This window comes from Pipistrellus kuhlii, unplaced genomic scaffold, assembly GCF_014108245.1.
Source record: "Pipistrellus kuhlii isolate mPipKuh1 unplaced genomic scaffold, mPipKuh1.p scaffold_m20_p_10, whole genome shotgun sequence".
Classification (NCBI taxonomy): Eukaryota; Metazoa; Chordata; class Mammalia; order Chiroptera; family Vespertilionidae; genus Pipistrellus; species Pipistrellus kuhlii.
In genome coordinates this window covers 20,086,565-20,100,230 of record NW_023425405.1, presented here as the reverse complement: position 1 = coordinate 20,100,230, position 13,666 = coordinate 20,086,565, and the positions used below count along the sequence as shown (strand labels likewise).

Below are 13,666 nucleotides of genomic sequence, written 5' to 3'. Positions count from 1 at the left end.
AGTAGTTGAATTAGGATTTAAACCCAAGTCTACTGGATTCCAAATCCAATAGCTCCATGGTATCTTCCCCAAGAAAAATATTATGTGATTTTTTTTTTTAGATGGTGGTTTCAATGTTTGTGATTTGCAGCCAGCATCTAATATATCTAAGTTCTAGGAAATCTCTGTGACCAGCCAAGAACAATAACGTGGCTCCTGAGTCCTCACCCAGTGTTTATCTTTCTTGTTCAGGGTCCAGGGGGAAGGTCCAAAGGCTGGGGAAGATCCTCAAAGGCAGCCGTGTAGGTCCTCCAATCCTTTCCTAAAGACGGATCAGGACTCACCCCTTCAAAGAAGCCCGTTGGAAAACCTCAATAACCTGAAGCTAAAGTTAAGAGTAGACTGTTTTCAGCAGAACATGTTCAACTCAAATATGATCATCAGTGACCCAGCTTCAGGTCTCAATGCTAAAGAAGCCAGCAAGCCTGGCAGGAGGCAGCTCAGCGGTGTTCAGAACCTCTGTCCTGCCCGAGGCAGAGCCGGGCACAAGTCCCTCAGCATAAAGGACAAGATATCAGAATGGGAAGGGAAAAGGGAGTCGCCCACTCCTGCACCTGGCAGGAAAGCAAATGGGCAAGAGGATTACCTGGCATCCTGCATAACGGACAGGAGATGTGATGATGGTGTGATGACTCAGGTCACAGCAGCTGAGAACGGAACGAGGCTGGAAAGAGAGAGCAAAGAGAATGAGAGGAATAAGGAGAGAGTGGAAGTCGTGAGACAGAATGCAGAGCGGAGGCTAGACCAGCCAGCCAGGGAGTTGTCTCCGAGCATGGGCAAAGGCCTAGAGCTGAAGCTTAGCAAACAGCGCTTTCAGAATGATAGCCTGTCTGTGCTGGTGCAGGTCAAGAAACTTGAGCAGGCTCTGAAGGATGGCGTGGCAGGGCTGGATCTCCAGTTACCAGGGACTTGTTATTCCCCACATTGTGTGCCGGACAAGGAAGGGCCCAGCCTAACAGGGAACCGTGGATGTGGGAGTGGCTCAGAATTCAGGTCCTACCAGTTGGACCTGGAAGCCAGGCAGCCCACCCCTGAGGTTGCAGAGGAATGGAGAGGTACCTACGGGAAATCCTGTGATCAGAGTCGAGAGAGTGTATACAGAGGCTCCTCCTCCAAACACTTCATCAACCCCCTGCCCAAACCCCGGAGAACGTTCATGCATGATGGAGAAGGGGACAAGGATGGGACCCCAGGCATCAGCTTCAGGAAAGATCGCCGGAACCTGCCCCCTCTGCCTACTCTTCCTCCCCCACCCCTGCCCTCCTCGCCACCACCTTCCTCTGTGAATAGAAGACTGTGGAATGGGAGACCAAAGCCCAGTGCTGACCACAGGTAGGTGATGGCGACGGTCTGCTCCAGTAGTTCATATCGCATCACAGCTGCTGCTCAGTCTACTTATTTGTTGTTAGTAAACTGATAGATCTTGTAGTTAGTCGAGACTGTTTATAACTTGAGGTATTTTATTGACTAAACGTGGACACGTGATAACTGATGCATGTGTTTTGTCTTTGTTTTACCCTTTGGATGTGATGAGTACTTGTGATTCAGACAGTAACCAAGCATTCAATGAATATTTGTTTTATCCCTGGCATCTACTAATTGCTGCTAACTGGTGCTCTATTTTTTACTATCATCCCTACTAGTTCTTGGTACTTTCTGTCTTTCCTGGTTCTTCCTTTCATGTTTTGTCTTGGTATGGGCTCCAGACACACACTGCCTGGGTCTACCCTGGCCCCATCATGGTCATTCTCTATGACCTTGAACTTAACCTCTTGAAGCCTCAGGTTCCTCATTTATACATAGATGCACACACTGTGAATATTTTATAATATTAAATTAGCACATTAGGTAATAAAGCCTGTGAATGCTTGAAAATAAAATCTGTGCTTTGGATTCAGTTTCTTCTCTGCTTTGAAACTTAATTTCTAGTCCATTTCTTATGGCGGGGTCTCTCTTTTCCACATCCAGCACAGAAAGAGAGATGATTCAGTTCTTCAAGTAGAGGGGCTTGGGATTGAGAAATAAAAGAAAGAGACAAGACACAGAGATAGAAGGAAAAAGCTGGGACTGGGTAGACAGCTGTCCTCTTCTGATGGAGAGACAGTGACCCAGAGCCATGCAGCGAGTTTATTTTATACCCCCACATACCAGGGAGTTTCCCTAAAAGTCAAGACAAAGGAGATTATTTGCATTCATGAGTGGGCCAGAGTTCTATTCATTGCTTGACTGGATTTACATATCAAAGACACCTACGCAAAGATAAGAGTCAAAGCTGAGAACACATCTGTCTTCTCCCCCCTCCTCCCCATTTTTTTTTACATCTGCCTTTTGGCAAAGCATGTTTCCAGAGCATGGCTTTGCCAGCGCCACTGGGTTCAGCTGACAATAATTAAAGAATGCCCATGTGCCTTCCCAGGTGCTCTCTACATTTCTGTAATGTGCTCATTGGTTGATACCCACTAAAATGAAAACCAGCTTTAGAGCAGAACTCCTCAGACAGTTGTCTACTTATAGTCATCACTTCTTCACCTCCTATTTTTTTCTTTGACCCACTGCAGTTGGGCTTTTGCCACTTATTCTGAGACTGCTCTTGACCAAGGCCATAAACAACCTCCATCTTGCTACAGTTCTCTGTTCTTGTCATGGACCAAGTCTCTTGGCAGTTAAGGAACAGCTGAGGTGCTACATCTTGAAACACTGTATTCACTTGGCTTCTAGGCCACCCACTTTCCTGGTAGTCCTATTTCACTGGCTGTTACTTTTCATAAGTGTCAGAACACCCTGTCCCCCTCCATCCTCACCACCAACGAATCCATACCTCATCCTGATCAGAACATCAGAACAGAAACTTCTGTCCATCTATACTCCCTAAATGATCTCACCCAGTCTCATGGCTTTAAATGTCAGTCACATGCTTATGACTCCCAACTAAGTATCTCCAGCCCCAACTCTCTCACCCAGCTTCAGATTAGATTAGTCATTCCTATTTGGGTCTCCATTTGGTTAGCTAATAGTTTGGACTTAATACTGTGTCCAAACCTAAATTCTCAGTCCAGGCCATGGCAAACCACCTCCTCTCAAAATAATCCCCATTTTATTAAATGGTAACTATCCTTCATTTTGCTTAGGCCAGAAACCTAGGGGCCATCTCTGAGTCTTCCCTTTTTCACGTACCTCCATCTAATCATCAGCAAGTCCTTTGGTTCTAGTTTTAAATGTTATCTGGAATTTGATTACACCTCCTCCACTGCTACGACCTTACTCATCTTGGATCCACCACTACCCCCAATATATTCCTTTCTCAGCCGCTATGTGAAATTATCTAGAAATATAGATTAGACCATGTCACTCCCCAACCCAATGGTCTGTCAGGTAGGATTCTCTTGGCTGCCAAAACATAAATTTTTTTAATTTAAATTCTTATTGTTGAAAGTATTACATGTGTCTCCTTTCTCCCCTATTGACTTCTCCCCAGATGCTCCCCACTTAAAACATAATTTCTTATGTTCTCTTCCAGGGAAAAAGGTTTGTATATTCTAGAATTTTATATAAATTTATAGTATATAAAAATTATGTCTTTTAAAAGTGAATGCATACTATATATTCTTCTTTCTATACTTTTTATTACTTACAATATCATTGAGATCTTTCCATCTTACCACCTTCCTTTTTTTTCTTCCACGTTTCTATAACCACCACATTCTTTACTTCTTGTGGATAGATAATTTTTTATTTAGCTGTTCCCCTACTGATGGACACTTGAGTGGTTTCCAGTTTACAAATAATGCTGTGATGAGCAGTATATAGCATTAGAGAAGACTCTAGCGCCAGAGTACTTCTAGCTCTGCCCCTTGATAGCTGTGTAACATTGGACAAGCCACTAAATTTGTTTCGGCCTCATTTTACTTAAAATGGTGATAATTAGCCCTAGCCAGTTTGGCTCAGCAGATAGAGCATCGGCCTGTGGACCAAAGGGTCCAGGTTCAATTCCAGTCAAGGGCATATTCCTTGGTTGTGGGCACATCCCCAGTTGGAGGTGTGCAGAGGCAGCTGATTGATGTTTCTCTCTCATCAATGTTTCTAACTCTATCCTTCTCCCTTCCTGTCTGTGAAAAATCAATAAAATATATATTTTAAATTTAAAAAAAACTAACATTTTGTGTGAGTGAGATTTGATAGTGCTATATAGAACATTTAGAAAAATAGATGCAAGAATAGTTAAGACATTTTTTTAAAAAGGAGAATAAGAAAATAAATAAGAGGTTTATTTTTATTAAAAGGGAGGCCAAATGATCATTTTTTTTTTCATGACATGATAGAATATGAAGAATGTCTAGGAGAACCAACTGACTCATTATCAGCAACAATAAGAAATTTCTGTAAATTCAACTAGATACTAAAATATATTAATATATTAAATAATTAAAATATTTGGTATTGGAAAAGAAACAGATACCCTGGTTAATTAATCAAAAGAGAGCCAGAAAACAATACCAGGTAACATTTATTGAGCCTTTACTATATCCCAGGCTTTGTTTTATAATTTACAGATATTTATTTATCTTCACAACTTATGAAGTGGATATTATAATTACCACCATTTTATTTATTTGTTAATTATTATTATTTGTTGTTGTTAATCCTCACTGGAGGATATTTTTCCATTGATTTTTAGGGAGAGTGAAAGAGAAAGGGAAAGACAGAGAGAAACACATTGATTGCCTCTTGCATGAGCCCTGACCAGGGCCCAGGCTAGAGAGGAGCCTGCAACCAAGGTACACTTCCCCACCCAGAATCGAACCTGGGACCTCTCAGTCTACAGGCCGATGCTCTATCCACTGAGCCAAACCAGTTAGGGCTGGTTTTTTTTGTTTGTTTTTTTAATTTAAAAAAATTTAAATTACAGTTGACATACAATATTGTATTAGTTTCAGGTGTGCAACCTAGTGATTATTTTTATAACTTATGAGGTAACCACCCTGGTAAGTTTACTACCCACTTGAAAATTATATAATTGGTTTTTAATTGTGATTCTTTTTTTTTTCTTTTTTTTAAAATATATTTTATTGATTTTGTACAGAGGGGAAGGGAGAGAGATAGAGAGTTAGAAACATCGATGAGAGAGAGTCACCGATCAGCCGCCTCTTGCACACCCCCTACTGGGGATGTGCCCGCAACCAAGGTACATGCCCTTGACCGGAATCGAACCCGGGACCTTTCAGTCCCCAAGCCGACGCTCTATCCATTGAGCCAAACCGGTCTCGGCTAATTGTGATTCTTAATATTTGCCAAGTTTATTCCTAAGCATTTTATTTTCTTGTTGCCATTGTTAATATAATCTTTTTTCTTATTATATCAGTTTCATATTTAAGAAAATTATTTATTTTGTGTATTACTCCTCAATTTTAATTTTATTTTTTAAATATATTTCTTTATTGATTTCAGAGAGGAAGGAAGAAGGAGAGATAGGAACATCAGTGATGAGAGAGAATTATTAATTGGCCACCTCCCACATGCCCACCACTAGGGATGGAGCCCACAACCCAGGCATGTGCCCCTGGCCAGAATCAAACCCGGGACCCTTCAGTCTAAAGGCCGATGCTCTATCCACTGAGCCAAACTGGCCAGGGCTGTATATTACCGTTTTAAAAGATACCTTAAAATTTTTTTTTATTGTTTCTAATAGTTTGTCAGTTGATTCTCTTAGACTTTCTATGTATATAATCATACTAGTATCCTGCACATGAATCTGTGCACCAGTAGGTCTCTTACTCCCTCCTGTAGCTCTCTGCTGCCCCCTTTTTGCCCCACCCTCCTGCAGATCCGTGATCTAGTCATTAGGCAGTCGGTCATTACGCCTCAGGGCATAATGGGTAATTAGCATATTCCTCTCTTATTATATAGGATTGTCTGTAAAGAATTATTGTTTTACTTTTTTTCAAAAAATTTATACCTCCAAATTCTTTCTCTTACCTCATTATCCTGGCTAATACTTTCACAGCAAATTAAATAATAGTGCTGATAGGAATGGGCGGGCTTATTTAATGGTAACGTTTCTAGTATTCTACTCTCAAACACTCTTGTTTGAGGTGTGTTTTTATGTTATCAAGGTAATGTTCATTTATATTTCTTATTTTACTAAGAGTTTTAAAAATTACATTTCAACAACTTCATACAATCATATGGTTCTTCTCCCTTGACTATTAATAGTGAATTTATATGTAATACTAACCCATCCTTAGATTTTTGGGATGAACTCTTATTTGGTCTTGGTTTATTATTATTGTTTTTTTAAATATATTTTATTGATTTTTTTTTTACAGAGAGGAAGGAAAGAGATAGAGAGTTAGAAACATCGATGAGAGAGATACATCGATCAGCTGCCTCCTGCACACCCAACACTGAGGATGTGCCCGCAACCAAGTTACATGCCCTTGACCAGAATCGAACCCCGGACCTTTGAGTCTGCAGTCCGATGCTCTATCCACTGAGCTAAACTGGTTTTGGCAGTTTATTATTTTTTAATGTACTGCTAAATTCTATTTGCTAATATTTCAAGATCTTTGTCTCAGTATTCTATAAATGGGACTGGCCTGTACTTGGTACTTACTGCACTATCTTTATTAGGCTTTGGTATCAGTGAAATCTAAAGAAGAATTTAGAGAATTTTTTCTTTATGTTTTGAGAAAGTTTGAATCCATCTCCAACCCTACATTCTTTCCCAAACAAGTGCTAAGCCAGGACCCTAAATACTCTGGTGACACTCTACTCCCGTCCCCATGCTTCCCCACACCCTTCCCGGGACTGTTTCTGCAAAGAGGCTCGCTCTCCAGGGCAGGTTGATTCTTGGAAATTCGTCTTTCATCTGTGTCATCATTGGGAAGACAGATCAACCTGGTGAATAGTTATTTCCATTATCATTTTTCTCTTAGCTACCATCTGCTATTTTCGGTCTTCCAGCATTTTCTTTCAAACCAGCTAAAGTTACTTAGTTACAGTCCAAAGATGAAATTTTTCTTGGCCAGTTTGAATATGGTTGCATCAGCTGTGTTTTAAGAATTTTGGCTTTGGGATTTTCATTTTGTTTAAAGTACTACACTGGGGGTGATTAGGGCAAGATGTTCACTTTCTGCTCTTAAAAAATAAAGTGTGCTCTTTATAGTGTTCCTATCTCTAAAAGAAAAAAATTTAAAGAGAAAGAGGAAAGAAAAAAAGGTTCAACTCTGCATTTGGCAGGCTTATTGCCCGGAGGCAGGAAAGCCAAGCCAAGGTTGAAGAAAGAAATGATTAAGGATTTTGAGGTTATGAAGGTTTAGAATTACATGGCCGGGCTGTGTGCATTAGAGAATGTATTCAGCTTATTTTCATAGACCAATTAGTTCACCTCAGCAAGAGCCAAACCAACGAATTCAGATACTCAATTTGAGAAAATATGGGATTTTTTTCTTTCTCTTTTTATTTTTCCCTTACCTTTTTTCGCTTTCTGCTTTTATCTCTTCTTCCTCCTCATCTCCTTCCTTCCTTTCCTCCCTTTCTTCTCTTTTCTTTCTTCATTTCTCTAAAGCCCCAGGAAATTAAATGCAAGGCCTTATGCCTTCAATCCTAAAATGGAAAATGAGAAACCCTGAAATGTCAGGAAATTCCAAAGATAAGGTTCCTATAGCAGCATTAACTTGGTTATGTATGTTTTATGGCATACATTTAATAACTTTGACAGGAATGCCTTAAGGCTGACATTAAATAAGAAAAGTTATTATTTTTTACGTATAAGCAGCATCCTGAATTCACATGTATCTATTTACCCCCAAAGGTTTTAACTTGAATTCAGATTTTTTGTTTTAGTTTAATTTGATCATATGACAGAGATTTTTAGGTCATTATCCAACCAAATGACTACATTGACCAAAATTTCAACTTGTCGACAGATTGTTTTGGCATTATATAGATTCAGCCTTTTCTTGGGACCTTAGCATGAGACTTTCAGAATTTTTTAAAAAATATATTTTATTGATTTTTTACAGAGAGGAAAGGAGAGAGATACAGAGCTAGAAACATCAATAAGAGAGAAACATCGACCAGCTGCCTCCTGCACACTCCCCACTGGGGATGTGCCCACAACCAATGTACATGCCCTTGACCGGAATCGAATCTGGGACCGACGCTCTATCCATTGAGCTGAACTGGTTTCGGCAGACTTTCAGAATTTTTTGAGGACATGAAACCTCAGTCATTTTAATGCTGTTATTGATTCCTTAATTTTCATCTTCTATAGGACTGATAGAGATCTCCATAGCGCTCTGGCTGGGCAGCTACCCTCAGCTACCATCAGTTTAGTGGTTAAAGTTCACTTACCAGCAACGCTGTGGTCTGTCCCTGTCATGAATCTGCCTTAGTTAACATGACATCTGTGAGGTAACTCTCACTGCTGTGTCTAAAAACTGAATGTTTAATAGCTTCAAAGGGGTCCAGCAGCTGTGGCTCAGTGGTTGATTATCGACCTATGAACCAGGAGGTCAGGTGGACACAGTTCAATTCCCTGGTCAGGGCACAGGCTCGATCCCCAGTGTGGGGTGTGTAGGAGGCAGGCGATTAATGATTTTCTTTCATTGATGTTTCTATGTCTTCCTCTCCCTTCTTCTCTGAAATCAATACAAATATATTTAAAATTAAAAAAGCAGCTTCAAAGTGACAAATTGTTTGATTAATTTGAGATTTAGAGCAAAATTAATCAAAAAGTTCTGAGAACTTGATTTTGTAAATTTGTTTATTTCTGAGGTCCCCGGAAAAGGGTGACAGCAGATGGGAATTCAGTAGTTCTTTGGAAAACAGTGAGGAGAGTAGAGCGGGTGGTTGTTATTCTACCTTAGAAGAGTGGTTGTCTTGTCTTAGTAGTTCTCATCAGAATGTGGAAATGGTTGGATTTTAGACACAATGGTGGATAGAGATAGTTTTTCTTCAGACACTTCTATTTTGGATTCAGAATAGAGAAAAGCAGAAACCAAATGTGGATAGTCATAATCCTTGATGGGGCAATACCTGATAGCAGAGCAAGCCAAGAGCTGACATAAGCAATCTCCCACTAGCTCCCTACTCTGGACCGATGGTGGTACATGTGCCCTTCCCCAGAGGTGTGGTGGGCTGTGGGGGAAGATGCCTGGACAGCAAAAAGGGAGTCTATGGCAATGGGAGGTGGATGAGGGAATCAGAGCATGGCATCCCTGGTTCTAGCCAATTATATTATTGGTTTTAAGTGGTGGCTGGGTCACAAATAACATTCAAAATACTACTTGTTAAGCTTATTCAACCCATGACCGAAAGTAATTCTGGAGGAAATGTATTCAAAACAATCAACTAACAATTAGTTCTAGGAATACAGTTGCTTTATCTGTGTTTGCCAAAATAAGATTAAATTATAAGCAGTAAATGTAACTGTTAAATCCAGCTTTAAAAATACTCATTCACTTATTCAACCAGCAAATATTTAAGGTGAACCAGTGTAGTGTTAGACATGGGAATATAGCAAAAAACAAGATAGAATGAGACTTTGCACATATGGACCTTACAGACTAGTAATAGTTGAAAGTGCACAGCTAGTTATGTAACCACGGTGCTATGGGAATGTTTGTGTGTGTGTGTTGGGAGGGGGGGGTCAGGGAGATGGTATTTAGCCTGTCATGAAATGGCCAGATCGGAAGGGAGATAGCACTCAGACTGAAGCCTGAGGTTCCCGGGAAAGGGTGACAGCAGATGGGAATTCAGTTTGAGTGAGCAAATAGGTGAAGGTCCTGGGGCAAGAAAGACTTCATGCAGGCCTCTGGAGGACCTGAACTCACTGTGTGGCCAGAGGGCCAGGAAGGGTGTGACCCTAGAGTCCTCTGGAGCCGGCCTCCCGAAGAGCCCTGTAGACGAGGCAAGAATTTGGGCCTATTGCCTAAGATGAATAGGAAGCATTTGAAAAGTTTAGGAAGGGGAGAGGCACAATCTAATTTAGGATCTTTCCCTACAGCAGCATGGAGACTGGAAAGGTCACCAGTGACAGGATGGTCAGTTGAGAGGGTGGGAGGAAGAGCCAGGTGGTATTGGAGTTACCCTGTGGTGTAGTTGCAGTGGGGACTGAGAAGTGGGGGGTGGGCTCCAGGAGTACTTTGCAGGTAGAACTCTGGTGAATAGTTTAGAAGTGGGCAGTAGGAGAGAAGGTGACAGCTTTTGCTGAAATGACTTTGCTGGAGGAGCTCTGGTCCTCATAGGGAGCGGGAAATAAGAACATGAGTTCAGTCCTGGACCTGTTAATTTTAAGATCCCTGTGCGCCATCCAATGGAGATGTGGGATGAACTCTTTTCTTAATACATTTTATTGATTTTTTACAGAGAGGGAGGGAGAGAGATAGAGAGCTAGAAACGTCAATGAGAGAGAAACATCGACCAGCTGCCTCCTGCACACCCCCCACCGGGGATGTGCCCGCAACCAATGTATATGCCTTGACCGGAATCGAACCTGGGACTCTTCAGTCTGCAGACCAACGCTCTACCACTGAGCCAAACCGGCTTCTGCTGAACTCTTATATTAGTACTAGAGGCCCGATGCACAAAATTTATGCAAGAGTAGGCCTGCCTTCCCCCGGCTGCTGGCGCCAGCTTCCCCTCCGGCACCCAGAACCCAGGTTTCTCTTGCAGCCCCGGCTTTTGTCCGGAAAGTCATGCGGAAGGACACCGGTCTAATTAGCGTATTATGATTTTATTATTATAGATTTCATACAAAAATATGAGAAAGTCACAAATAACATTCAAAATACTACTTGAAATCACAGTATTTGGCACTGGTTGTTGAAATTTGGATATTTCATAAATTATAACCTACTTTAGCAAACTTCAGTGGACCACTAAGATCATTCCAGCATTTCTAAAACTAAGGAATATACAAATCATGTGATAATTTGAGGGCCCAGGAAGCAAACTCAGGCTGAGAGGAGGTTGCACCCCTTCAACAGGCTGTGGGCTCCACGAAGGCAGGGACTTCTTGCCTTTGTATCACCAGCTATGAGCTCATCCCAACCCTTGGAAGGTGCTTATTAAACATGTGGGCTGGATGTGGAACAAGTGTGGAAATATTTAAACAGAGTGAAGCCAGTTTAGATATGGCTATCATCAGCCTTTCAAAATTTCCTTTCTCTCAAAGTTAATATATAAATAAAGGCATTAAAATATTTTTTTCAAATTAAAAAACATTTTTATAGAAAATACTTAGCTAAATGGTGGTATGGTTTGTTTAAACGTATTTTTCTTCTCCGGGGGCCTAATCACACACCTGAACCAGATGAACCCCTGTCCTTGGAGGCTTCTATGCAAATTACAGCAGCAGTGCTTCGGAGGAGCTGTGTGAAGTCATTGCTTGCAGATATGTTACCAACAGAGGAGGAGGATAAATCAGACTTTGGAACTGGAACTCTTCCCCACAGGCCCTAGAAACTGGGCATGTAAAGATTTTTGGTTTCTCCTTGAGTTTTTTATGCCCCATGGCTTCACGTTGATTCAAATTTGTCTTTCAGGCTTCCTGCATAGAACTTAGTTACCTGAAAACCAACATTTTAATACAGAAAGAGAAATCTTGTTATGAACTCTTTTGCAAATTAAATGAGAGTTTTGCAATGTGAATAAACATCTTCTAATTAGTTTTTTTAGGAAGTTTATAATTTTTAGAAATTGCTCTTTTCTAATGCTATTGTATTTAGGTGGTATCTTTTATGTGTTGGAAATTATAGGCAAAGTATAGCTAACCTCTTATATTAGAACTAGAGGCCCGGTGCATGAAATTCGTGCACAGGGATGGGGGTCCCTCAGCCCAGCCTGCATCCTCTCCAATCCGGGATCCGTCAGGGGATATCCAACTGTCAGTCTCACAGTCTGGTACTGCTGGCTCCTAACCACTCACCTGCCTTCTGGTTTATTTGCCCTAACTGCTCTCCCCTGCCAACCTGATCCCCCTAACTGCTCTTCCCTGCCAGCCTGATCTCCCCTAACTGCCTCTGCCTCAGCCTCACCACCATGGTTTTGTCCAGAAGGATGTCCAGAAGGTCGTCTGAAAGATGTTCAGTCTAATTATCATATTACCCTTGTATTAGTATAGATGAGGTCACCAGAAGTTAGTATAGGTGAGTTCACCAGAACCCAGGTCAGGAGTTGTGGCTTTGCCCTGCTCTGGCCACAGACCACCACTGCTCCATTTCTAATCAGATCCCTGTGAATGCCAGGCTGGGCTCCTGGCATCCCAGACTAGGGATTGTTCAGGATGGGTTCACAGCCCTGCCCATTTCCATCCTAGAGAAAACAGCACAGCCCTGCTTCCCCTTTCACCACCACCACCACTGCCACCAGACCCCTTATGCTAAGCTTTGGAGCTCAGTCCTCCTCTCCAGGCTAGACACCTCAAGGGAAGGGAGATGGGCTCATGAACTTCTGTTAATAAGTCAGGACCCCAGTGCATGGATAACAGTTTTAGCTTCTTGACCTCACTTAAGAACACAGACACCCAGCATGGAAGTTTCTGGCTTGGCTCTTCTTGATTATCCTGCCCTAAGTGACAAGTCAAGTTCATAAAGGAGTGTGGATGAGGTGCAGATAAGGGGTGATGAATTTAGATGTGTAGATATGAAAGTTTAGAGCCTAAAGAGGAAAAGCCTTGGGAAGCCCGTAGCCCAGAAAGAGGAAGAGAGGCCCAGGAAGGGTTGTGTGCGAGGGGAAGTAGCCTGGGGCAGCATTACATCAGCCTTCTTAAACCACCCTGACCCCTGTGCTTGTGTTTGTAATCCTTTGCCAAACAGTAGTGTTGTAAAATATAATAAAAGTAGAGACCCAGTGCATGAAAATTCATGCACTGGACGGGAAGTCCCTCAGCCCTGCCTGACCCCTCTCACAGTCCGGAGCCCTCAGGATGGGAGGCCATCAGCAATCAAGGGAAGGCAATGCCCCAATCACACCTCTGCTGCTGCCACTGCCTGCAGCACAAGCCTTGGCTGGCCCTGTTTGCCTGAGCCTCAGGCGGCCCTGAGCGGCTGGGCAGCTGACAGCTGAGGCTTGCCTGCACCTGGGGCTGGCCCTGGGCAGCTGAGGGGCTGAGGGGACTGGGAGACTCTGGAGGTAGGCATGTGGTGGGGCTGAGGGAACTGGGCGCTGCCATCTGGTGGCTGTGGGTGCCGCCATCTTTGAGGGCGTGGCAGTCAATTACCATATTTCTTCCTTATTAGCTGTGGTGTGAGGGTCAATTAGCATATTCCCTCTGTATTAGATAGGATACTAGTGAAATTAAATGAAGAAAAGGTAATACTGTATTCAAGACTCACTTCTTAAAAATTCTGTCAAATTGCTTTAAAAATTTCTAAATGCTTACTTTCAATTTTTGTACCTATCTCATCAAGGACCAGTCACAACAGTTGACACATGAGCCCCTGCCCATGGATGGTACATTAACGGTATACTGCTCCCTTACACTGTAGAATCTGAGAGATGTCTTGTAAAGAAAAACGGTGTCATTAAATCAAAGACCAAGAGCTCTGGCCCATGTGGCTCAGTTGGTTAGGCGTCATCCTGTGCCCTGAAAGTTTGCCCCTTGAGTTCCCCTCAGTTCCCTGTC

General features: G+C 42.2%; 1 protein-coding gene across 6 annotated transcripts in view; it reads left to right on the top strand.

The window, feature by feature from the left end:
- Positions 1-13,666, top strand: part of DENND2A (DENN domain containing 2A) — a 105,558-nt gene that overhangs the window by 42,687 nt on the left and 49,205 nt on the right. For all 6 annotated transcript variants that reach the window (XM_045577490.1, XM_045577485.1, XM_045577480.1 and 3 more), the window contains one exon: positions 232-1,371. In XM_045577490.1, the coding sequence (XP_045433446.1) occupies positions 232-1,371 (1,140 nt within the window). The remainder of the gene's footprint in view (positions 1-231; positions 1,372-13,666) is intronic.